The sequence below is a fragment of the Lycium barbarum genome, chromosome 5, assembly GCF_019175385.1.
Source record: "Lycium barbarum isolate Lr01 chromosome 5, ASM1917538v2, whole genome shotgun sequence".
Lineage (NCBI taxonomy): Eukaryota > Viridiplantae > Streptophyta > Magnoliopsida > Solanales > Solanaceae > Lycium > Lycium barbarum.
Window position 1 is genome coordinate 6,781,840 of NC_083341.1, and position 27,933 is coordinate 6,809,772.

The following is a 27,933-nucleotide window of genomic DNA, read 5'->3' on the forward strand; positions in this document are numbered from 1 at the left end:
TTGGATAATTAGGCGTTGTTTGGAGAGAATTAGACTCTATTGTTAGGATAGCTAGTAGAATGTAGCCAAGTTGCATCCTCTAGTGTGTAGAGGCAAATTTAGGATTTGAGCTTTATGGGTTCTAAATTTCAGGACAAAGACCTCAAATGCTAATAACTTGAATAAATTTAATATTAATACGTATTTAGCAAACTTCTTAACACATATATAGGATTCGTGCAAAGCTATTGAATTTTGCGGAACTCATAACTTAAATCCTACATCCATCCCCCGTAAGTGCCAGCAGCTTAATTTTCCCAATATACCTACATGGCAATGAGCTGGAATTAATATGGAGGAATGATGAGGATATTTTAAGAGTTGTGTGACCAGAAAGTCACCGGTTCAAACGTAGAAATAACTTCTTGTTTGAAATACAAGTTAAGGATATGTACGACAAACCTAATAGAGGTCAATCTTACCTGAACCTTACAAATAATGGGAGCTTAATGTATCGATTGTCCTTTTAACGAGGATGCTTTATGTTTAGAAGGCTTTTATAGGGTAAACAACAATAGAAAATTCTCATGATGTCTTTAGATCTTTATATTTCTCAAGGTTCAAATCCTATAATTGTAGTGACTCAGAACCATGTATTTTTTATTTTGATTTTCAAAATTACCGCATCTTATTATCATCGTAAAATAAGCATGCATCTGATTTTTATATCATTTTTAACTCATACAAAAAATACAGTAGCAGTAACAATTAGTCTCTTTCTTTAATATCCAATTTATTTCTGTGGGGACTATATGGACTACATTAATTGTGCACTATATTAGGAGTACCAAACTATCAATATAACATGCATTATTAGTTGCAGGGTCACTTGGCGAGCTAATTATATAACTGGCATGCAGACATAATTATGGGACACATTAGTAAAGTATCAGTGGTGGTAGGCTAGTAGTGTCACTTAATAAAAATTATAAGTACCAAACTTTTATTCTCATAAATGAATAGTAATATATCAAGCAGCCCTCAAATGGCCCACATATCAACCTCAATAAAGCATAGTAATATGAGTTATTTACAAATAACATCCGAACAGAGTCACGATTTTCACTAAGGGGGTTCAAATATAAAAAAGTAAACATAAGAAGAAGCCAAAGGGGTTCAACATCTACTATATACATATAAAATATAATTTTAATTATGTATAAACAGTATTTTTTTCCATCGAAGGGGGTTCGGCCCCCTCGGTCTTATGTGGCTCCGCCCCTGCATATGAATACTCATTGTCAAAATACAATCTCGACTTTATTTATGAAGCCTCTACGACACTTAAGAATCATCAATCTATATATATATATATTCCGTCGAAGGGGGTTCGGCCCCCTCGGCCTTATGTGGCTCCGCCCCTGCATATGAATACTCATTGTCAAAATACAATCTCGACTTTATTTATGAAGCCTCTACGACACTTAAGAATCATCAATCTCTCTCTCTCTCTCTCTCTATATATATATATATATTACTACTATTAAGAAGAGTGAGTGGGAATCACTTTTTCGTCGTCCGTTGTGGGCCCCCATAAAAAAAATTGGGCCCCATATTATAGAGGCCCATAAAAAAAATTGTAAAAAAAAAATGGTATATATATGCATAAAAATAGTGCAAATTAATAATGTAAAAAAAAAAGTGATCCCCGTATTAAAAAATCAAACAATATTCATGTAATTTTCAAAGTATCTCATTAAGTCAATAATGATGGATTCATTGTCACGTGTGTATTCGTAGCAAACACTAATATAATAAATTTTTAAATACGGAACACAAATTACAATATTATATTAATCGTGTTTTGAACATAGTATCTCATATTGACAAAATCAAGCACTATATATATATATAAAAAAAAAAGTGAATCCCATATTAAAAAAATAAACAATGTCAAAAAAAAAAAGTGCAGACTTTATATTCGTAGCAAACACTAATATAATAATGTTTTAGATACGGAGCACAAATTACAATGTTATATCAATCGTGTTTTGAACATAACATATATAAAAAAAATTGTATATATATATATGCATAAAAATAGTGCAAATTAATAATGTCAAAAAAAAAGTGCACCCCGTATTAAAAAATCAAACAATATTCATGTAATTTCCAAAGTATCTCGTTAAGTCAATAATGATGGATTCATTGTCACGTGTGTATTCGTAACAAACACTAATCTAATAAAGTTTTAAATACGGAGCACAAATTACAATGTTATATCAATCGTGTTTTGAACATAGTATATATATATATATATATATATATATATATTATATGCATAAAAATAGTGCAAACTAATAATGTCCAAAAGGGTGGCCCCATACTAAACAACACCAAGCAATATATCTAAAATGGATGGGAATTTCTTTCCAGAAAAAATTACATATATTTGGCGTAAATCAATGAGTTTGTTTTGGTCAAGCAATAAATTAAAGTAAAAATGCAAATAAATCTACTGCAATTAAAAAACAATTGTGTGTCCCATATATATTAAACAACAACTAACTATTAAGAAGAGTGAGCGGGAATAACTTTTTCGTCATCCGTTGTGGGCCCCAGAAAAAACAAATTGGGCCCCATATTAAAGAGGCCCATAAAAAAAATTGTATATATATATATATATATATATATATATATATATATATATGCATAAAAATAGTGCAAATTAATAATGTCAAAAAAAAAATGCATCCCGTATTAAAAAATCAAACAATATTCATGTAATTTCCAAAGTATCTCATTAAGTCAATAATGATGGATTTATTGTCACGTGTGTATTCGTAGCAAATACTAATATAATAAAGTTTTAAATACGGAGCACAAACTACAATATTATATTAATCGTGTTTTGAACATAGTATCCCATATTGACAAAATCAAGCAATATAAAAAAAAAAGTGCATCCCATATTAAAAAAATAAATAATGTCAAAAAAAAAAGTGCAAACTTTGTATTCGTAGCAAACTCTAATATAATAAAGTTTTAGATACGGAGCACAAATTATAATGTTATATCAATCGTGTTTTGAACATAGTATATATATATATATATATATATATTATATGCATAAAAATAGTGCAAACTAATAATGTCCAAAAGGGTGGCCCCATACTAAACAACACCAAGCAATATCGCTAAAATGGATGGGAATTTCTTTCCAGAAAAAATTACATATATTTGGCATAAATCAATGAGTTTGTTTTGGTCAAGCAATAAATTAAAGTAAAAATGCCAATTAATGTACTGCAATTAAAAAAAAAATTATGGGCCCCATATCTATTAAACAACAACTAATATTAAAAAATAAAATAAAATTTGGGCCCCATATTAAATAGGCCCATAAAAAAATTGTAAAAAAAAAAATTATGGGCCCCATATTAAACACCAGCCAGTATTTTAAAAAAAAAGTGGAACCCACCACATCCAAACTTGCAGGAATAAAAAGAAGTGGACCCCATATTAACAAAAATAAATAATATTAAAAAAATAAACAATGTTAAAAAAAGAATTGTGAGCCCCATATATATATATATGCATAAAAATAAAGCAAATTAATTAATGTCAAAAAAAAAGTGCACCTCGTATTAAAAAATCAAACAATATTCATGTAATTTCCAAAGTATCTCATTAAGTCAATAATGATAGATTCATTGTCACGTGCGTATTCGTAGCAAACACTAATATAATAAAGTTTTAAATACGGAGCACAAACTACAATATTATATTAATTGTGTTTTGAACATAGTATCCCATATTAACAAAATCAAGCAATATATATATATAAAAAAAGTGAATCCCATATTAAAAAAAATGTCAAAAAAATAAAAGTGCAGACTTTGTATTCATAACAAACACTAATATAATAAAGTTTTAGATACGGAGCACAAATTACAATGTTATATCAATCGTGTTTTGAACATATATATATATATATATATATATATATATGCATAAAAATAGTGCAAACTAATAATGTCCAAAAGGGTGGGCCCCATACTAAACAACACCAACCAATATAAAAAATAAAAAATAAAATAAAAAGGAGAAACTATATAAAGCATGGGTTTAGACCCATGTTTCGTCGTCCGTTGTCCCTTAAAAAAAAGGTGGGCCCCATACTAAATAACACCGAGCAATTAAAAAAAATGAAGAAAAAAAATGGAACTCACCATCTCCAAACTCATGAGAAAAAAAAGTGGACCCTATATTATCAAAATCAAGCAATATAAAAATTAAAAAAAAGTGAACCCTATATTAAAAAAATATAATGTTAAAAAAAAGTGTTGGCTTTGTATTCGTAGTAAACACTAATATAATAAAGTTTTAGATACGGAACACAAACTATAATGTTATATTAATCATGTTTTGAACATAATATATGTATATATATTATATGCATAAAAATAGTACAAACTAATAATGTCAACAAAAAAAAAAGTGCACCCCATAAAGGGTGGACCTCATACTAAACAACATCAAGCAATATAAAAATAAAAAAAATGGAACCCACCATCTCCAAACTCACTGTAAAAAAAAAAGTGGACCCCATATTAACAAAATCAAGCAATATAAAAAAAAGTGAACCCTATATTAAAAAAAGAAATATAAAAAAAATGCAGACTTTGTATTCGTAGTAAACACTAATATACTAAAGTTTTAGATACGGAGTACAAACTACAATGTTATATTAATCGTGTTTTGAACATAGTGTGTGTGTATATATATATGCATAAAAATAGTGCAAATTAATAATGTCCAAAAAAAAAAGTGCACGCCATATTAAAAAATCAAACAATATTTATGTGATTTCCAAAGTATCTCATTAAGTCAATAATGATGGATTCATTGCCACGTGCGTATCAATCAATTAGTGAGAGCAAATGATATTGTTTTTCTTCAAAAAGTTAAGTAGTCAAACGATATAGTTTTTTTTTTTATATTAGCCTGAGATCTAATCTAGATATTAAACTGTTGTATTTGATATTCCGTCATGTCATTTATTTGTTATGTTCACTAAAATAAATATACTTAAAATATTTATATTTTAAAATAAGATAGAATTTAATTACTTTTTTATTTTTATTCTTACTTTAATAAATGTGAAAAGAGATTAATGTCGTAAAACAAATATATCAAATGGAGATCAAATAATGAATAAGGTAAATTAGTCAAATTATAATTCTAATCGACGTTTTCTTAAAAAAGCATGCAAAAGACAATATGACAAGTAAGATGAACTAAACCGAGAATATTTACCAAAAATTAAAAAATAGTATTTCTTCGTTTAAATAGAAAATCAATTTCTACTTTGTTTCGTTTTAAACATGTAAAATTAATTTAATGATTTGAATTAAAATTATCCAAATCAAAATTTGATAAAAAATAAAAAATATTTTACACCTCTAAATTAATCGAATTAAAATTGAAAATATCAACTGATGCTTAAATATTGCTATTGTTTTATCTCAAAGAGAGGAAAATAGTTTCCTTTTAAACAAGTCTTCTCTTTTAAAAAATATTAATAAAATAACCTAATCAAACTGACAATATATATATATATATATATATATATATATATATATATATGTATGTATGTATAGAAAATGTTTGAAACTTTACGATATTAATCTTTTGCACTCTTGACTCGTAATCTATGTGTTTGCTTTTATAATAATCCAATTTTTGTGTTTACTTTCTAGTTTAATTTGGTATTTTTATTTTGATAATTCTAAGAATCTATTTCTTGTTCAAAATAACTAGTTTTTGGGTTCTTTAATTACTCATCAAGATATCTTGATATACCACAAATAGATCTTTATTTTATGTGCAAAAACAAATTCATTGTAAGAACTTTTTTTATGTTCCTTAAAAATGGCTAAATTCTTGGATGATGCATACAAGTTTTTGGAAAAAGTACATATATAACTTGATTAGGTTTTGATTAGGTTTATATTTCCTTCTTTTCTCAAATAGGAGTAACTGATTTGGCAGTGTTGTGCTAGAAAATAGTCAATTTAATACGTGTTTGGACGTATATTGCCATATATTTAAATAAAAACCGCCAAAAAACTGAAAACCCCGAAAAACCGAAGCAATAAAAAACCGACTTAATTAATTTGATTTGATTTTAACATTTGAAAAATCGACTAAGTTGATTTGATCATCTTTTAGAGGATAAACGACTTAAACCGAGCCATGAGCACCCCTACATGCACGGTTTAAACTTTAAAAAAAAATTGAAGTGAGAGTGGTTGACTTATCTATTTATCCATTTGAATTTAAAAAAAAATAATAAAAAAAAATTATAAGAAAAAAACTTAGAAGCCAATTAGCAGTTTAGGACAACACTCCAATAAAATAGGAAATAGAAAATTTTTGGAAAAAAAAAATTCTACAATTCACCGTGAATTCAATTCAAATTATGATCCAAATTAAATTGAATCCTTTGACAGATTAACTTTAACGTCTTCTTAAGATTTGATTTTCTCAAGCATGTCAGCATGTCCGTTCCATCCATAATATTAAGTTTTGGTTAAGGGAATTATTAACAAAACAATATAATAAATTTCTAAGTGAATATAATATTAACACTCTTTTATTTACAATATATATATAAGCGGCTTGGTGTGGGGGGGGGGGAGGAACACGGCTCCCCAAGCTTGTACTGACAACTTCACGAATTGTACGCGCATTAAATTCTTGTATCATGAGCTATATAATTTGTATACTTTATCCAACTATTTTTATATCTCGTGTAGACATGTGTCATAGTACTTAATATTTATTCTCTTCTCATGTATAGACGTATGCACTTTAAATTTAATTCTCCGACACATTTATTTCCTCCGTGTACTTTTACTTGTTCACTTTTGACTTTTCGTGTTCTAGCTGAATATTTAATCTATTATCATGTATAGACATATGCAGTTCAATTTTAATTCTCTTACACAAATTTATTCTCTCCATGCACTTTAATTTGTTCACTTTTGACTTTTGACATTCTTTGAGAATTAATAAATCCCACGTGGATATATGTCATAATACTGAATATTTATTCTCTTCTCATGTATACACGTGTGCACTTCTATTCTAATTCTCCGACACATATTTATTTCTCCGTGCACTTTTACTTGTTCTTTTTGACTTTTCACATTATTTAAGAATTAATAAATGAAGTACTCCTTCCGTTCCCTATTACTTGGCTACATTACTATAATTGACTTTTTACGCTCTTTAAGAATTAATAAAAATGAAGTACTCCCTTCATCCATATTAACGTAGACATGTGTCATAGTACTTAATAGTTAATTCCCTTCTCATATATAGACGTATGCACTTCAAATTTAATTCTCCGACACATTTATTTTCTCCGTGCACGTTTACTTGTTCACTTTTGATCTTTTATGTTCTAACTGAATATTTATTCTCTTCTCATGTATAGACATATGCAGTTCAATTTTAATTCTCTTACACAAATTTATTTCCTCCGTGCACTTTAATTTGATCATTTTTGACTTTTCACATTCTTTGAGAATTAATAAATCACACGTGGATATATGTCATAGTACTGAATATTTATTCTCTTTTCATGTATACACGTGTGCACTTCTGTTTTAATTCTCCGTCACATAGTTATTTCTCCGTGCACTTTTACTTGTTCACTTTTGACTTTTTACATTATTTAAGGATTAATAAATGAAGTACTCCTTCCGTCCTATATTACTTGGTCACATTACTATACTTGACTTTTCACGTTTTTTAAGAATTAATAAGAATGAAGTACTCCTTTCGTCCATATTACTTGGCCACATTACTAAAAATATATGTCTATTTTTCTATTAGATATTTATCTTCTTTTCTATTTCTATTATCCTCGTTTTCCTTCTTTGTCAATACTTTAAACATGAAGAGAGGATGAACAATAGCAATGCAAATTTGTACCAAAAGTTATTTTAATGCTCCTACACATAACTTGTTCACTTTTGACTTTCACGTTCTTTGAAAATTAATAAATAAAGTATATATTTTATCATAATATCCATATTTATTGGTGTATAATCTCAATAGCCTTAGAAAATGATTTGAAAATGAATAATTAATGTGAAGGATAAAATAAGAAGAAGAATTTTTTTTCCTTGATATGTTAACGTTGACAAGTAAAAGTAAAGGGAGGGAGTGACATTTATCCTCGTTTTCCTTCGTTGTCAACACTTTACTTATTTACTCTCATTTTCAGTCTCTAATTATTATTTCTTTACATTTATAGAATGTATTACTTTATATTTTCATTTCAGAATTAAAATTTGGTGATTAATGATATAACATATATCTTTCTAATTTTGATTTCTTTGTAACAATTAATATAAAAAATTTATAATATATTTTTTAATTAATTTAATAAAAATATTTTAATTCAATATATACAACAAAATGGTTCTTATGTTTGGATCTGAACAGTTACTTAATTGAAATGGATATCAACCTGTCGGTATACATATAAAATATTAAAGAATTTAAAAGAATTTTTTAGAATCAAAATATTAATTTTCCCTCATATTCTTACTAATTTCTTTTATATCAATGAACAACTTTCATTGTCATGATAATGATAAAAAAAAGTCTGACTCTTTCCATCTCAAAGGCTTTTAATTACAACTAAAGTAATGGTACATAATTTTTTTTTTGTATATATAATAACAATTAAAATATTTTTAAAAGTTATTTTCAAAATACAAATCTTAAAGACTGACTAATTAAAGTGAATAGACATTTTCAGCCCGTGCATCGCACGGGCATATATTGCTAGTATTTCGTTAAGAGTGTTGAAGTTGTTATTGGGAAACATGGAAGGATCGTATGAAGTGAGGATGATGGGAAACGTGAAAGGATCGCAAGAAGTGTTGAAGTTATTGGGATACGACAGCGCCAATTCGTTTAGTAAAGGAGGGTGACATATTATTCGTCCAAAGAGTTTGGTGGAGAGTTTAGAGATTGAGCCAACCCGAAATTCAAATTCAAATTTGATCTTTTTAAATATTTGGATTATGGATTGAACTTTTGATTTTATTTTTAAAATTTATGAATTTCAGATTGGATATGAATTTAGTACTCCGAAAATCCAAAATTTTTATGTCCTATATCTAGACCTACCTATATCATATGTGTCCATTACTAATAAGTCTATTTTCTAAAGATCCAATAGATTAGTAGCTAAGGCTTTACCCATTAAAATATGAAGTCCAATATATAATTCTCCACTAAATCAAATATAATATAGGGTTTTCTTACTTCTCAAGTCTCAAAAGTCTCCTATTAGTGCCACCCACTGTAGAATTCTTTGTTATTTTTCCAGATGACTACTTAAATTTTATTTTGTTCATTTATACTTTTCAAAAATGCTTTTATTTGGTATGGATTGACTATGTTGGACATGACTTGGATTTGTTAATCCTAATTTGAACTGGAAGTCTTTTTTTACTGAGCAATTAAGATTTAGATTTACCTCTGTGAAACTAACACATGAATTTCGTTCCTAGTAAGTTTGCCTTTAAGTCTGAAGAGTCAAATCCGAAATATCCAAATCGAATAATCCGAAACCGAACTTAAAATATCCAATCCATCCAAACTTATTTGGATTGGATTTTGATTGTAATTTTTTCAATCCGAAAATCAAATATTCAAACCGAAAATTTCATATCCAATCCGATGACCCGAACGCTCACCCCGGGGGAGTTCTTCTCGGCTAATATTTCCTTTCTCCATTTTATGTTATAGCTTAATAATTTGCATGCTTAAAATACTAAGATGTGTACAGATTTTTTATATTAACTATTTTATTAAAAGATGATTTCCAATTATACGGACGTATTTGAATTTAAGTTAAAAGATAAATATTGAGTCCTAAAATTAGTTAATCATAGTATACCAGTGATTATTTAGTCCTACACCAGTGATTATTTAATCCTTAAGAAATAGTATAATTTAAGCATAAGAAGAAGTAGAAAAGAACAAGCATACTAAAGAAATGATAAAACATACTTCAGATTTTATATTACTAATATATTATATACATGGGTGCATTCTGTAGAGAAATATAACAGAAGAAAAGTAAATCGGAGAAACCTTCTGCTAGCCCAAGATCGTTACTAAGATTGGAAGATTCAACTAAAGAAGAGGAAGCTTTCGAAAGGAGAAAGAAAATTTTAGATAGGAAAACTTGGTTATGGAAGAAAGACTTTCTTGAATTACTTGAATTACTTAGTTACAAATGATCAAGTTCACTCCTATTTATACTTGTCTAAGGATGGTTCTAGACACTCTTCTAGATATATCTATGAGAAAAATCTAGCAAACCTTATCTTCTTGCAATAATCTAGACTATCTAGAAATTTCTTCAAGATATTTGTCCAAGATACTATACTAGGCTATTCTAGAATCATTACTAAATATCTAGGATTTTTTTGTAGTTCCAAAAAATCTACTTTATGTTTTCACACTCCCCCTTAAAGTGAATTTTTGGAACTAGACCAAGCTTGTCGTGAAAGAACTCGAATGAAGCTTTAGGAAGTGACTTGGTGAAGATATCAGCAATATTCTCCTAACTTCGCACTTCCAAAGTATTTATAGTTCCATCAAGAACTTTTTCTCTGATGAAATGATGTTCCACCTCAATGTGCTTAGTTCTGGCATGGAATACCGGATTGTTTGTAAGCTTGATGGCACTTTGAATATCTTCGAAAATAGCAGTTGACTTTGATATAGATAGATGCAAATCTTCAGCAAGTCTTTGGAGCCATACACATTCTTGAGCAGTAAGAGCTGCTGCTTTATATTGCGCCTTCGTAGTTGATAAAGAAATTGAGTCTTGCTTCTTGCTGCACCAAGAAACACTTGTTCCACCACAAAGAAAAATATAGCCTGACATAGATTTTCGATCATCCATATCACCACCAAAATCGGCGTCAGTATATCCAATTAATACCAAATCATTTTTCTTTTGGAAGAGTGGGCCCATATTTGATGTTGAGTTGATGTATTTCAAAATCCTCTTTGCAGCTTCCAAATGAGGCTTTCTTGGTGATTGCATAAATCTGCTGACATATCCAACAGAAAAAGCAATATCTGGTCTTGTAATAGTCAAATACAAAAGACTTCCAACAAGAGCTCGAAAAGGCTTGGGATCTGCAAGAAGTGAGCCTTCTTCACGCCTTAACCTCGTGTTAGTCTCAAGAGGAGTAGGACACTTTTTGCTTTGTTTTATCCCAAACCTGTCAACAAGCTTCTTGGCATACCCTTCTTGGGTAACAAAGATCCCTTTACTCGTGTTTGTCACTTCTAAGCCAAGAAATGATGTAGCTCTCCCAGTGATAACGTCCAAATACACTCCTCAAAGAGAAAGTGTACACGGTCGTATGCAATATATTTACCCAACTATGAGTCGGGGTCGATCCCACAGGGAACAATATGCTAGGCGATTAAGAAAGTAAGGAACTTTCACCAACTACGCTAAAGCCAAACGATAAATAATATTTTGGGTTTTTGAGAAAATTATAACTAATGCGGAAATGTAAAATTACCTAGAAAGCGAGTAAAATGATCAATGGCCACAAGCATGGATAATAGGATATTACACTCAAGTAACGATCCAATGTATTTCACGATTTTACAACTAAGAACGGGTTTATGTCAATAGATAATGATTTCTAAAATCTCATTGAAAGTCTTCCAACCAAATCAATGAATTTCACTCTAAGCTTTTCCAAGCCTTAGAGTGTGATATTAGGCACAATCAATTTAACCTCAAGTAACTATCCTCTTCCGAGCTCAAGTTATTAGATGAGTTTAATGACCCAAATTCTTGTTAATTAATCTTTCCCAACCTAGATTTCCTTTTCCAAGCTCAATCTAAGTAAATGGGTGAGTCCTAGGGTTAGCTAATCCCTTTGGAAACATTCAAGAACGAGATTAATTAAATCAACAAAGACCCACTTCTATAGCAATAAGAATCATTCAATACATAAGCATAACAAGAGTTTCAAACCAAACTTTAATCAAGAATACTTTCATAAACGAGATTCAAGTCTAGAAATGAAATACTACACACTAAAATATTCAATACAAAACAAGGAGTTGAAGAAAGGTTTAAGAATTATCTCATTAAAGTGCTCCAATCTTCTCCTCCAATGGTGTAGGTGAAAACCCTAGCCTCCAAAACTTGCAAAATGACCAAAGATAGAAAATGTTTTGCCCTAGCCTCTCTTTTGTAGCTCCCCCCAATTTTTCCAAGTCCAAAAAATGTCAAAATATGCCCCCATATTTCTGTTTTTGCAATTCTGCCCGTTTTTGCAAAACTGTCCACTTTTTGACAGTTTTGCAAATCTGTCCCGTTTTTGCAAAACTGTCCAGTTTTGACAGTTTTGCAAAAATGTCCAGTTTGACCTCTTTTTGACTTTCTTTTCACTTGGTATCTTCCGATCACTCATTTCAGCTACTTGGCTTGTTTTGCTCTATTTTGTTCCATTTTGGTCCATTTTGATCCATTTTGCTCTTTTATGCTCTTCGGGCATCTTTTCCTACAAAACAACATAAAAACACAAAAAGTAACAACAAAAGTGCTTAAGGAGTCACAAAAGCTTAAGGAATTAGCGTCGAATATCGCGTAATTTCACGACTCATCACCCAGCTTCTTGATATCAAATCTTATAGCAAGCTCCTCTTGAAGCCTCACAACTTCATCATCATTGTTTCCTGTTATTATCATGTCATCCACATATAACAGAACAACAACATACAAGTCTCCATGTTTCTTAACAAACAAGCTAGGATCTGAATGTGATGCAGCATATCCACAAAAATGCAGATATTGTGCAATTTTTCCATACCATGCTCGTGGAGCCTGCTTGAGTCCATAAAGTGCTTTCTTAAGCTTGCAGACATAATCAGGATATAAGTTAGAGACATATCTGGGTGGTTGATCCATATAGATATCTTTGTCAAGTTCCCCGTACAAGAAGGCATTCTTCACATCAAGTTGCCATAATTTCCAACCGTACGATGCTGCCATAGCTAATACAACTCGAACTGAGATCATCTTAGCCACCGGACTGAAGGTTTCTTCGTAGTCTTCACCATACTTTTGAGAAAATCCTCGAGCAACCAGCCTTGCTTTATATCTGTTTATGCTGCCATCTGCTCTTCTTTTAATTTTGTAAACCCATTTGCAAGATATGGGTTGTACGTCTTTGGGCTTTGGTACAAGACTCCAAGTTTGATTTTTCATTAAAGCCTCCATTTCATCATTCATAGCAAGCTCCCACTCTTTGACTCATTTAGCTTCTTCAAACGAGGAAGGTTCTTCATCGTCAATAGGTCCTACAATCGTCAATAGGTCCTACAAAGAAGCAAGAATATGTACTAACAAAATTTTCATCTCTGAAGCGGGCTGGCTTAACAATAGTTCTTCTTGGTCTTTGTGAATCACGTGAATTATCTTCTTGTTGAGCTTCATATTGTTGAGTTCCCGGGCTCCCCCTTTCTCCTAGCTCCTCTGCAGCTGTACTATCCGAGGAAATACCTGTGATGGGTAAGCTTGGAACTCCAGGATTCAAGATTTTAAAACCCTCTCCTTCTGAAGCTGCTCCATAATACGAGGAGACTTCATCAAATACGACATCACGAGAAACAATGAAGCGATGAGTTTTCGGGTTCATGCACTTCCAGCCCTTTTTCCTTTCGTCATATCCAACAAAGATGCATTTCCTTCACCTTCTTTGACAGATACACCAGCCAACTGTTTGGCTAATAACTCCTGTGACGATAACAAATTCTCAAATTCCTCTAAGGATGGTTGTTGAGCCCATCCTTGAATTGATGTAACAAAAGGAATATATTTTGACTTCAAATCACGAATGATAATTCTTCTCATTCGTGCTTCAGAAATAGCCTTGTCCGGATTTAATAGAGATATTTCAGAACATAAGTTTTTAATCTTCAAGAAGTACTCAGCAATAGAAAGATTATCTTGAATGGTGTTGCCCAATTCGTTCTCCAAAATCTGTAGCCGAGCTTCATCCTTCTTGTTGAACAAACGATCAAGGGTCCTCCATATTTCATGAGCTGATTTACACCTTATAATATGATCAAATAAACTGGGAGAGATGGACCTCTTCAGGATGAACTCCGCCTTGGCATTAATCTGCTTCCACTTCTTACGTGCGTCATTATTTTCCAGTGCATCGGCAGGAGGATTTGTGTTACTCCCATTGACAACCTCCCACAAATCCTCGCCAACAAGGTAGGACTCCAAACAGGTCTTCCATACCTTGTAGTTGTACCGGTTCAATAATTCCATCCCCAGTCCATTAGCACGACCACACACATCCATTTAGAAAAAAACAATTGAATCGACCACTAACCCGATCTTGAAAATATATCCAGAAGCCAACGTATATGGTTATGGCTCTGATACCATATAGAGAAATATAGCAGAAGAAAAGTAAATCGGAGAAACCTTCTGCTAGCCCAAGATCGTTACTAAGATTGAAAGATTCAACTAAAAAAGAGGAAGCTTTCGAAAGGAGAAAGAAAATTTTAGATAGGAGAACTTGGTTATGGAAGAAAGACTTTCTTGAATTACTTGAATTACTTGAATTACTTAGTTATAAATGATCAAGTTCACTCCTATTTATACTTGTCTAAGGATGGTTCTAGACACTCTTCTAGATACATCTATAAGAAAAATCTAGCAAACCTTATCTTCTTGCAATAATCTAGACTATCTAGAAATTTCTTCAAGATATTTGTCCAAGATACTATACTAGGCTATTCTAGAATCATTACTAAATATCTAGGATTTTTTGTAGTTCCAAAAAATCTACTTTATGTTTTCACACATTCTCTCTACTTAATGTGCAAATCAAAAATAAATATCGTGGTTAAAAAAAGCCTCTTACTGCCTAGATAATTCATTTATCTTTTTCCTCCGTTAGTTGGGGCTATCGGTCAATTCCTTCTCACTTCTACAAAAAAAAAAAAAAAAAAAACCTACCGCTTATTTCATGGCTAAACAGTTTCGCCTTCTACATATTTTTTATGAACTGTTTCTTCAGTAATGCTAATGGTGGCCTATCAGTTACACCCAAACACAACCAAAACCACGCCTATTCTTTTTCTATTCCATGAAACCCCAGAGCTTCCAAAGAAACCACGCCTAATCCTTCTTTATTACATGAAACCCCAAAACCACGCATTTTTTGCTCTGTTTCAGTACACATTGTCACCAAAATCTCAACCTTTTGGTCATTTGTCTTCACTTGCTTGCAGGTTCCATCACAAAATGGAATAGAAACATTTCAGTAATTGGAGCAAAAGATCAATCATTATCGTCATTAGTTGGTAATCTCTTCCTTCTCCTCTTTTTCGTCCAAGTTAAATTTTTGCTTCAATTGGTTTATTATATGTTTCTTTACATAATCTTTTAGCACTTAATTATAGTTAATCAATATGATGACTGTAGGGTTTTACATTACGTATTTGTTCATTTCCTCAAACTTTCCCCGGATAAACTATTGATATCCTAAAACCATTTGAGTATTCATGGATTTCCGATCTCTGCTTTTGTCTTTTCATTTTGAATGTAAATAGACATGTAATTTAGCGGCCATTTGTTTCTCGGGAAAACAAGTTTAAGAGATCTTTCTAATCTATTGAAAAATTATGTGATCTTTTGTTGACTCCATATTATGCTCGATATCAACTTCTGGTTTGAGAACCGTGGAAGTTAACCATTGTTGTAGATTTTTTGAATGCAGAAGGAAGTACATAACAAAAAAGATGCAAAGCAACGGGACTGATTGGTACATCTTGAGGCGATCAAGATTGTTGACATCCCAAAACCATGTCAGTAATCATCGAGTTCTGGTCTTTGCGTTTTAGTTACACTTGAAATGTTGATGGATATGTAATTTAGTGGCCACTGTTAGGGAAAAAAGTTTAATAGATCTTGCCCAACCTATTGGTGAACTTTTCCGATTTCGGGCAAGTCCTTTTTTACCGGGAGAAGAAGTCTATACATGCCAAACTTTAGTATAAGCAAAAGAAACAAGGCATAGGTTAATGGAAATGAACAAATGAGGAGTATAGGTTAATGGGAATGAACAAATGAGGAGTTTAACGGGATGGATGTTTGAAGTCCTCATTTGTACTTTTGTAGATGTGTATAATACTTCACCCTTAATTTTGGGGGCAATTCAATTAAGGAAAAGGTCTATACATGCAGGGACAAAAAAAATTCTTATGAAATTCGTCTGCCTTTCTCTCTTTACTGATTGAGGTGATAATTTTTCTGTTCTTAGTTCACATTTTTTAAAGTGTTCTATCATTTCTTCCAATGTTAAATTTCCTAATTTACGTCCTTTACATTTGAAATTGTTGTTTACCTTTTCTATGAATTTCCCTTGCCTTTTCTAAGACAATGTCTATTTCAAAGTCTTCTTGTGTTATTTTGATGTTCATACATTTAGAGTCAGTATCTGCTAATGTACTTTCTTCATCTAATTCTCGCTGAGTAGCGTAATTATAATCTGTGAATCTTATTGAGGTTTCTCCTTTAAAATTAGTGTACATTAAATGAGATTTTTGTTTTAATATCTTTTTCTTATTGAGGTCTTCTAAATTCCATTCTAAACCTGCCTATTCTTCAGGATTTATCTTTATGGGTTTTACTAACTTCATTCCTCTATTTCCCATTACTTCTACTACATCATCTACTTTAATCTTGAATTAGTATTACTATTATTTGTCATTTTTCCTAAAAATGCTACACACATTAATAAATTATTTCCATTATTCATTTCTTCATATCCTTTAATAAGTATTCCTATTTTATTTTTTTTTCCAAATTCTGCAAGATTAATCATAAAGTCTAGACTTATATAAAATATTCCTCCATTATTTGTCATATCTACTTCTATTAATCCTAATATGGATTTCTTTGAGTCTGACCATCTGTCATCATAAATTGCAACTAGTACTTTAGTTTCTAGGTTCTTTCTAGTTAACCATTTTAATCCTATTACTATTAATCCCATATGCATTAAACTCTTTTTAGAATTTCTTATTTGTCTTACTGATTTAGGATTAATTAGATTTATTGTTGTAACATTACTTCTTATAGCTGATAATTGTTCTTCTCTATACTGCCTATATAATTGTGTTGTACTTGAGAAATGTCCTATATTATATAAGGTCTTTGGGTTAAGTAATCTTAATTGATTTTGCTGAAAATTTTGTATATCTCTATCTATGTCTATTACCTCATCTAATTGTTGATTTTCTTCTAGTTAAAATTCACGACAACATATTATTACCTATTATATTATCTGAAAAACTTACTCTTGGTCTTTCTTCGTTTCTTGACCGACTTGGAAGAAGGTCCCTTTTTGCGGTTTTCTAACTATTTTAACTTTTTAGTTTTGAGGTGTTATTTCTATCCCTTTTAACTGTTCTATCAAATCATCTACTTCTTTATTTCTTGGAGCTTCTGTATTAGTTCTTACTTCTTTATCTTTAATAATTTTATCTAATTTATTGTTAACTTCTAATAGTAATGCTATTATAGTATTATTTTGTTTTATTATTATTTGATCAAATTTAGCATTAGGAACGTACAAATTTAGCACTAGGAACGTAATATGTAAATCCTTCTGTGTTAGCCTGAAATTTAGTTGTTAATTGTAATGCGTCTTTATATATTGGGTTTTCTAATTTGTTCATGAAAGAAAAATTTCTTTTAACGTTTCTATTGTCTTTTTTAATTCGCTAATATCACTAGTTAAAACTTCTACTTGTTGTGTTATCTTTGCTACCAATTGGGTTGTCTTGATCTCTAATTTTTTAGGCTTTTCTGTGATAGTTCTAATTAGTCTTTCTATTTCGTTCTTTGTAGGTAGTTTTTCTAGATTGAACTTGTTGTTTAGAAATTGAATCTTTCTATCTATCTTTAATTCTTGTGCTTTTTAAAAAATCAAAGGTTTGTTCTAATCTTTCTAAAATCTTCATTTTGTTTATTTTGTAAAGATTCTATTACATCTAATATTCTAGCTATATTCTTATTACTTTCTTGAGATTTTTCACTAAAATTTATTATTAAATCTATTAAGGTATTGTATTGTTTATCTTCATTGTGTAATATGTGTTCTCCGCTATTGAAATTACACATTATAACTGTATGGTCTTTTAAGATTTTATATTTCTTTTCTGGATATATTCTTAAATCTAAGTATTCTAAAAATTTTAATGTATCTATTGTGTCTGATTTGTCTATTATCCTAGTGAAATCCACACTTTATTTTCTTTTTAAAACTTAATTCTCTTTTCTATTCTTTTTATATCGTCTCTTATTCCTTTTAATTCCCAAATTATGGCAGATATTGTATTTTCGTTTATAATACTTCGTAAAACTCTATTTACTATTAATGATAATAACTCTTATGTATTTATTACTTCTAAAATTGCTTTCAAAACCTTTTCTATTTTCTTGAGCTCTTGTCTATATTTTATATCTCTATGTAAATACCAGTAATTAATAGCTATTTGTTTAGTCAAAGGATGTTTTTTCATATAGGAAAGTTTACTAAGGCTTAAAGCGTTTTGGTGTTTGCTTCTTAGAGGATCTTCTAGATTTTATATATTCTAATAATCTCTATTTTAATCCTTATATTATATCTATTAATTCTTGTAGCCTTTGTTGATTAATTTTAGAGTTACTTAATCTAATATATTGGTAAAACCTATTTAATTCGTCTTTTACTTCTAGATAGTGATCATGCGTATATTATCCTAAGGGAATAAAGCTCACTTTTCTCTTTTATAAATCTTATATAATCTTCTCCTCTATGTTTTTTTTTTTTATAAATTACATGGGAGTAGGGGAAGGGGAAATGGGGAGGGGATTACAATATGGGAATTCGAACCCTCACTAACGAGGTGAAAGTTCAGGTAGCCAACCAACTGAGCTACTAAGTCCCTACTCCTCCATGTATCTCTTCTGTTGCACTGTATATCTCCCAAAGAAGATAATTTTTAAAATTTAAAGTGTCTATATTATTTTCTAATTCTACACGATTGGTTGTTTCTAAATAATTAACGTATTCTATTAGTAATTTTTTTATTTTTCTAGTACTTTTGAGTTTTTGGCGGGTAAGATGTGTAATAAGATAATGTAATCTTATATATTTAATAAAACTATGTTGTCTCGTAGAAACTATGGTCCAAAATTTTTTTGGCTCTGATACCAAATATAGAGGGGGGTATATCGTAGAAAAATTATCGAAAAATATAAATTTTTTTTTTTAAAGTTTTGGATGGTTGTTGTATATCAAATTTTAACAATCCTACTCGGTACATTTCGCTCCTTGAATATCTTTTAATCATGCATTTGTCCTTATATTTCTAAGTTTCTGTGTTTTCTCCTTTTTTTTTTTTGGCTTATATGTATATATCTATATAGAATAGAAGAGGCAAAAAATGAATAGGATGACAATTGTCATCACCACAAAAAATTGAATTTAAAAATACACAATAAATAAAATAAAACAATGCAACATTTAAATAAAAGTTGCAAGGGGAATGAGCGTGTCAGAAGATTAAAAAATTAAAATAACTGCAAATAGATAACTGCAAAAACCCATGTTTACAAATTTTTTAGATAACCATACAACACAACTTCAAGACTTACAAAGTAAAGAAAAAAAACCAGATAACTGCAATCCAAAGTTATTAACATTACATGCAGAGACCTTTTCAAATTTTTCCTCCACACTTGCGGTTTCCTTGCCACTTCAAATCTATCACCAGCATCCAAGCTCCAGTTTTCCCAGGTAAGTTGCCCAACATGTTTCAGCTACATGTTTGTTTATGAAGGTTTTTAATGGGATGGAATTGGTTATTTATTTAATGAGCTATATGAAGGCTTTCAAGTTTGGAGGTCTTTTTTCTCTAACTCCTTAAGACAATGGATGAAAGTTCAACCTATAATCAGGGTAGGCTAAAAAATCGTTGTCATCGCCTGATAACAAGTGAAGGCATGAACATCTTTTTTAAAAGTTTTAATCGCCATATCTCTGTATTATCATGTAGGCCTTATATTGAGTTTGTGATTCAGCAGATATGTACAAATAGAAGTTATTCAACTTTCAATTTTACAACAAGTGGTACTCTCAATTCCTTTTCCCTTTCAGTTTCGGTTCATTTTTTTTTTCCGTTGTCTGGAAACAAATCTGTAGAATTAGAATTTCTTTGGCCTGCTTTGGTATGTATCCATTCCTTTTCTCTTTCATAGTAACATACTTTGGCACTACATATTTTGGTATGTATCAGTTTTAATTCGTTCTTGCTATCTTTTTCGGGTGGCTTGATAGTTTTCTTAGAATTAGTCTGATTGTGATAATTCTTGAATCCTTTTAGAAACGAGTATATCGACAAGGATAAAGAGGATTAATATAAGGTTACCTTAAAGGAACTAACCGTTTTACATATTTGTAAAGTTTCAATCATCTTTAAACGAGAAGAGGATAGTTCAAGGGCAGGAATTCTTAAATCATTTTCGAGACGAAAAACCAAAAGGTATAAATGATAATCAGATTACGAACTCTATGAATTTATCGAGTTGATTATGTTTAGTTTTTATTATCCACTATCCTTGATAAGTAAATCTCTTCCAGACTTAGTAAAACTGTTCCTTACTTTTTCTGAGATGTTGAAATAATCCAGCTTTCCTACCATCAATTAATCATTTTATTTGTAAAGTTCTGTGGCACAAGGTTTAGGATTTAGCATTTAAGAAATTTTACAGTACCTGGCTATAAGCTTTGATGCCCTCTATTTAGATTGAAAACAGATATTATAAAAAAAAACATAAAAGCAAAAGATATTTGACATGATGAGAAGGTTTAACAACTAACTCATCAGTAGATAAGGACGTTGCAGATTTGAAGTGATTATTCAAAGAGAGGTTGCTCCCGCGAGTTTGTCAGGGCATATGTGGCTGGAAGTTGATGGGAAGAAATACAAACATCAAAGGTATTAACTTTGTAAAATCTAAAAAAGAATTATTCTAACCAGCAAATAGAATGTCGGTATATTTGGTATTGAGTTGGATGCTTGCTAGAGTTATTCTTCAGTTTCAAGTAAAAAATTGTGAAAACCACACCTTTTTTTTTTAAGGTTCTGAATTTTGTAATACTATTTTCTTATTTTGCTGGTCTTTTCTTATTTGAGTATGCTTCTGCAGGGTCCTTACAGTCCTTAAGGTACATATACTAGTGGTACTCTTGCCTTTTTTCGGGTTAGGGAGTGTGTGTTGTGGTTTTCTTACATGATGAACAGTTAGCCATTTTAATGCAAACCACCAAAAAATTAACATACTTTGGCACTACAGATGTAGTTTTTGTGTTGGGTACTGGAAAGATTTTGCTCAAGGTCTGGTGACACACCCTACACCGAAGAGTTTGGTTTAGTATCATTGATATGCTGTTTAAGTTTTTTGTGGAGTATGGAACTACTTAATTACTTTTATTTAGAAGAGCATTATCTATTACTATCGTGTTGGTTGCAGAAACAATAAGTTCTGCACTTTTGCCTTTATTATGCATTCTTGATTCCTGATTCAAAATTTGTTGTGACATACTAAGTACGGTCACTGACAATTTCATCTATAAAATTTGGACGTTTATGATTTGTGATTAACAATGGCGCTAAAACAGTGTTTATTTTGCTTCAGATTTTGTGCCTACTGCTTACTTTTGGATACTCAACTGAGCTTTATCTCCTTTGCATTTCACACGATGTTGAGAACTGTCTTTGTAGGATTTGTTGGGTCTCACATAGTCGTGATGTAAGCGCTTACCTCATCTTAGTCGTGATGTAAGCGCTTACCTCATCTTAGTCGTGATGTAAGCGCTTACCTCATGATAGTCGTGATGTAAGCGCTTACCTCATCATAGGAAATTCATTCCTATAAATAGGTAGCTTATGGTTCATTTGTAAGACATCATCAAGATCATTTGCTAAACACATCCCAAAGAGAGAAAAAAAAAATCTAAGAGAAATACTCTTAGTGAAAGGCCTAAGTAAGAGGTCTTTGAGAGAATTTTCTGTGATAAAATTCTTGAGTGTAATTGGGATTGGGGTTGTGAGGTTGAGTGTTGTAAACACTTGTAATATTTCTTCTTTAATAAGATCTGCAGCAGCAACGTGGACGTAGCTCTCACATTGAGGGTGAACCACTATAAATCTGTGTGTGCTATTTAATCTTCGCTTACATCACAGCGTAAGTAGGTTCTGTCTAAGGAGGTTGGTATTTAAGTGGTCCAGCTGTGACCCTCCAATTTTTCCTGGGAACCTGCTTCCAAAGGTCGGATTTGGGATTCAAATCCTAACAGGATTCACGTTCAAAGTATTGTAGTAACTCTTCATGTAAAAATAATGACTATTATAGCTTTCTTAGTCTGATAATTAAGTTCTGTATTCAGTTGTGCATATTTGTTCCTGCTGAAAAGGCTGTTGATTGATCACTTCGATGTTCAGGAACAATGCTAGCAGCTGCTACAATCTTTACTGCACTATGCACTCTCGGTGTGGCTAAGGAGTGGAATAAAAGCTACGAGAAGTGTAGCAGCTATGTTTACACAGCTTTTGTAAGTATAGTATACTTTTTAGGAATATCAATTTATTGACAAAATTAGCTAGAGATGTTTGATTGTGTCCCTTCTTTTTGGTATAACAGGGAATGCCCTAAATTGATGGTTTCTTTCCGTTAGAAGGCCGCAATTGGGAAGCTTACTGGCATGCAGTGAGAGTACAACACTTCTAAATGTGGATATGCTCCTAGATGTGAACCAGCTTCTTTCTATTAGAAGCAAGGTTCTAGGATGATGTAGGAAAAGTTGTGCACACATGATGCAATGATGAGCAACATAAGTTGCCCCTGGCTAATGAGGGCGGAGGGTGTTTGCGTTCTTTTGTTGCGGAGAGAATCATGTTTTATTCGTTTATTTGGTTTATTCACGTACATTGTTGACATTGCTGGTATTTTGTGAAATCTTTTTTTTCTCACTTTTTCTCGAAACTTTCGGCTTCCACCAGATTCCTCCTCATATTTTGTTATTAGGATGACAATCCAGTCTTTGCAATCACAATCAACAAATACTAAATTGATTCATATTGTTGAATAAACATGTTTAATTGGAGTGAAGCGGGTTGGGGGAAATTTGGCGCATACGTATTCATCATCTTATCGTTTTCATCCAGAAAAATTTCGGTATTACTTAGAGATATCATTTGGAATGCATATTTGCCAATTTGGTTGAAAGATTATTTATTTTAATTCTTATATTTTTCTATTTTTTGGACTTGGCAAGAATTATTAATGCATGATACAAGGGAGATATCTCCGAGCTATAGTAGACATGGAGCGAATTACATTCACCAAAAGTTGGAGTCGGGCAATTGCGAGTCAACATAATCCTTTATATATTGACACATTACAGGAGATTCTTGCTTGAAGAAACATAGTTGTCTTTTGAATTTTGAGTAGATCTTTTCCTAATTTATAGAATACTTCTGTTAAGGAGTAAGGTGATTTTGTTTTAGAAACAACATCAAGCGGGTGCAAGTTTTTACAAGGCAAAAGCCATACTTTAAATCTTACACTAATTTTTTATTTCATTTTTCGCACCAAAATCCATATGTACCCGCTGATATTATACCTTGATGTCGTTAGACTATTGAGCAAACAGCATCAACACACTCATCTATCTAAACTTGAATCCTCTTAATAGCATGAGCAAAAAGTAATCAGTACTGAAGTAGTAGTAGCTACATACACCATATACACTGTTAGCATGTAATAAGACTTGTATAAAAAAAATGAGAATATAAAATCTGCCATACGTCAAACATGATTCATATATACATGTTTTTACCGATTACCTTTCTCTGCTCTTTTTCCTTTGATACAATCCGCTCACGCGGGTACATATACTAGTAATATAAAATAGTAATAAACTTACACACTCATTACAATATAGAATAGTAATAAACTTACACACTCATTACAATACTTACATGGAAACATATCAATTATTCCTTTTATAATACTTGTTCCAACGGGACTCTGCTTTTGGGTTCTTGAACAGTAACTTTATTTTTCTCAGGTCTTTCGGTGAAAGCTTTAGACATCACATCAGATTATGCTCCCTTGTTCCTAATACGAGCCTCATTGACTATAGCACCAGCTGCTCCTTTCATTGTTGCCTTGAGCTTATCACTCAATTTATCCAATCCAACTATCTTTGTCGGGTCAGAATATTCACTTGTTGACTCATAGTGGAGAAGAATTTGGGCCAAACAGTACACTAAGGCAAGACAATTCTTGGTCTGTAGAGCAGGAAAATACTGCGGTCCCAATATTCTAGCATATCTGACTGCTGTGTTAGTTCTCCCTGGCCTTAACTCCCAGTTATTCAGTATCGCCCTAATCTCCAATAGGGCATTTTTGGTTAACGGATGAAGAAGTATAGACAACAGCCACTCATTCTCTTGCTTGGTTTTGTCTTTGACATCACAAAACAGTTTATAAGCATGCATCCCCGAGTAGGAAAGTGGAAGACTAAAGAGATATCGAATCATTTCTGCTTCTGGAGTGTCAGCTTCATTGTAGTCACGCTCAACTCTGACCACAATCTTTATTGCTGTGTTTGTAGATTTCCTATCAAAGCTAAATTGGTTTTTGATATTCTCCAGCCATTCTACTGAAGGACTTACCCACTTCTTAGGCAGTTCTCCCTCAAAGAATTTTGAGTATGTCCGATGACAGGCTTCCCAGGTATTTCTTACATTTTCAGGGGCTTTCACCATGGCCTTATAGAGAAAACTTGCTATGAACAAACCGAAAGACCGATCACTTGGTGAGAGACTCTCTCTGTTTTCTAAGACTTGAGTTTTAACAGATCCTTTGCCTCTAATATCTTCTCTCGTGCTTCCACTGGCTCTTGCAGGACTTAGTGTAGGTTTCCAGTCTAAGTTCTCCTCTCCAAACACTCTCTCTGTAAGTAACAACGAGTTTCTAGTGTTAGGTTTTCTGAGATAACAAGAAGCTGCAACAATCATTCGACTCTCATACCCCGTAGTTTTCTTAGTTAAAATACTATTCTTAAGTTCCAACAAGAGATTGTCTATCTCGGCATCAGACAATTGGGGTATTGTATATCCTTCTGCATTATCTAGGATGTCATCACTCCAACTGTTAACTGGAAACAGAGAAAATATTATGTCTTCTGGCACATCTTTGAGCACATCTTTGAGCGTAGGAAACTCGACTTGCTTCCGACTCATCCTGAGAAATCAAAGAGTATTGATATTTGGAAGATTAATGAGAAATCAAAGAGTGTGTGTATATATATATATATATATATATATATATGTGTGTGTGCGCGTGTGTGTGTAAGACCGACCTCAGAAGGGACATCATCGAAAGAGTCAAAGAGACCTATCGTCGTTATCCTCCGACTATCGTTATTGTCGCTACGTCTTTTATCTTTCAAATTACGAAACAACCAATCCAGGGAACATGAGAAATACAAAATTTACATTTCACATGAAGCAAGGATTGCCTTTCAATTATCATGAATTATGATCGACATAAGCATTTGACGAAATGAATGACTCAAAGGAATACTAGTTCATTTTTGAGCAATGGACAAAGACTATGGGAATACGGGATTATATTTTTCTTTGTAAGTCATTTACAAGAACGGGCCGATTTCCTACACCATATGAACCATTCGGGATCAAAACCAAGTTCATAACTTATAGAAATCTTCATTTAGACATTTAAACTAGCAACTTGCGGGTGCTAGTTTATAGGCTCATTTGTAGCTTAGTTTTCCGTAAAATCCTACCAAATATTACTTTTCTACTCCTCCTCACTTCAAATCTACACGAAACAGCCCAACAATTACGCTATATTCATAAGAGTTAGTAAGAACCTATTCTTATGGAAATTTCTTCCAATTTTCTAGGTCTAAATGTTCGTAGAGTTCAATGAGATGCAAAGAAGGTTAAAGCATACCTCGAGTGATGGTAGAACACTTCAAACTATAAATTACTTTAAGGCGAAATTTTCATTCGAGAAGCAAAATAGCTAAAGAAGGATGTACTAAGGTTTCCAGATCTTGGAGATGACAAAATGAAGGTAAAAATGCTGAAAGGCCTTATATATATATATATATATATATATATATATATATATATAAAAGCAGTGACGGAGACAACATTTTTACTAAGAAGTTCAAAATATAAAAACGTAAACATACGGAAAAGTCAAAAGGGATTTAATGTCTACTATATATAAATAAAAAATAATTTTAACTATGTATGAATAGTATTTTTTTTCTGCCAAAAAAACCCCTCGGCTTTTGATAATGTACAAAATCCACTATTTAAAGAGAAAGTGTATCCAATCATATGCAATATAATTTATCCAATTATGAATCGGGATCGATCTCACCGAAACAATATAATAGGAGATTTAAACAAAAAAGCAATTATCACCAACTACCCTAAGCCAAACACTTTTTCGATATTTGATTTTTTGTTTTAACAACTAACAAATATAGCACTAATTAGAAAGCGCGTAAAATGATCAATGACCACAAGTATGGATACAAGAAAAATTACGCTCAAGTAACGATCCGTATTTCATGATTTTACAACTATGAGTGAGTCCATGCTAATTAAATAATGATCTCTAAAATCTCATCAAAAGTCTCTCCACCAAATCAATGAATTTCGCTCTAAGCTTTCTTAAGCCTTAGAGTGTGATATTAAGCACAATCAAAATAATCTCAAGTAACTTTCCTATCTCTAGCTCAAATTATTAGATGGGTTTTAAAGCCCCAAATTCTTGTCGGTTAATCTTTCTCAACTTCAATCTTCCTCTCTCGAGCTCAAATCGAAGTAAATGGGCGGTCTTAGGGTTAATTAATCCCTTAAGAAACATTAAAATAATAAAATTAATTAAAACAACATTAACTTGCTTCATTAGTAATAAAAATCATTCAATACATAAGCAAAACAAGAGTTTCATCCAACACTTTAATCATAGAATATTTTCATAAATAAGATTCAAGTGAAGAAAATAAATACTATATACTTAGATACTCATTAAAAAAGCAAGAAATTAAAAAAATGAAGTAAAGGTTCAAGAAAGTACTCAACCAAATCTTCAATCTTCAACTTTAAAGTATGGTGTAAAAAAATGCCAAAGATGATGATATTTGCCTTCAAGGCTTCCTTTTATAGTTTCACAATTTTCCAATCAAAAAATAAGACCAAAACAACCCCATATTCTCAGATTTTACAAAACTCTCCAGATTTTGCAAATCTGTCCCCTTTTTTCAGTTTTAGCCATTTTTGTCATTTCTTCAATTTGGCCTCTTTTTTACTTATTTTTTACTTGGTTTCTTCCAAAGCTCTTCTCAATCATATGAACCTATAAAATGGAAGTAAGCGATATTAAATGCACTATTTTCTCAATCAAATCATAGCAACAATCTAAGATTAAAGAAGAAATAAGTTGGTAGCATATCAACTTATCAAAATGTGGCTCCGCCCCTGTATACAAGGCAAAAGTGCAGCCGTCGACTCTACTTCGCTATCCCGTGGCTATGTGCACCCTTGGATGGAAATGCAAAATCTCTCTGCTCTGATGTCGAATTGATAAACGGCTAAATGCGATGGAAAGTAGACTCATAGACCTTTAATTTGGTGGATAGATCACCCCATAACTCCAAGTAGATTGAGAGAAAAGCTCTATAACATCTGCCCCTAAAT

The 27,933-nt window shown here is 31.6% G+C and overlaps 2 protein-coding genes and 1 long non-coding RNA gene across 4 annotated transcripts; 1 reads left to right on the forward strand and 2 right to left on the reverse strand.

The window, feature by feature from the left end:
* Positions 1-13,747: 13,747 nt before the first annotated feature.
* On the reverse strand, positions 13,748-14,425 carry LOC132639140 (uncharacterized). The gene has a single exon (XM_060355625.1). It carries the CDS (start codon positions 14,423-14,425, stop codon positions 13,748-13,750), a length of 678 nt encoding a protein of 225 aa, XP_060211608.1.
* Positions 14,426-19,007: 4,582 nt separating this feature from the next.
* Positions 19,008-23,860, forward strand: LOC132640285 (uncharacterized). The gene is made up of 3 exons (XR_009582197.1): positions 19,008-21,120; positions 22,572-22,736; positions 22,826-23,860. It is a non-coding gene; the product is annotated as an uncharacterized LOC132640285 (long non-coding RNA).
* A 128-nt stretch (positions 23,861-23,988) lies between these two features.
* Positions 23,989-27,403, reverse strand: LOC132640284 (uncharacterized). Of its 2 annotated transcripts, none has more exons than XM_060356809.1 (2): positions 27,314-27,403; positions 23,989-25,435 (listed from the first exon to the last, which is right to left on the reverse strand). In XM_060356809.1, the coding sequence occupies exon 2, from the start codon at positions 25,432-25,434 to the stop codon at positions 24,289-24,291; it is 1,146 nt and encodes a 381-aa protein (XP_060212792.1). In that variant the 5' UTR covers position 25,435; positions 27,314-27,403; the 3' UTR covers positions 23,989-24,288. The 2 variants fall into 2 exon arrangements, with proteins under 2 accessions (XP_060212792.1, XP_060212791.1); XM_060356808.1 differs by lacking the exon at positions 27,314-27,403 and adding an exon at positions 26,171-26,328.
* Between the last annotated feature and the right edge of the window lie 530 nt (positions 27,404-27,933).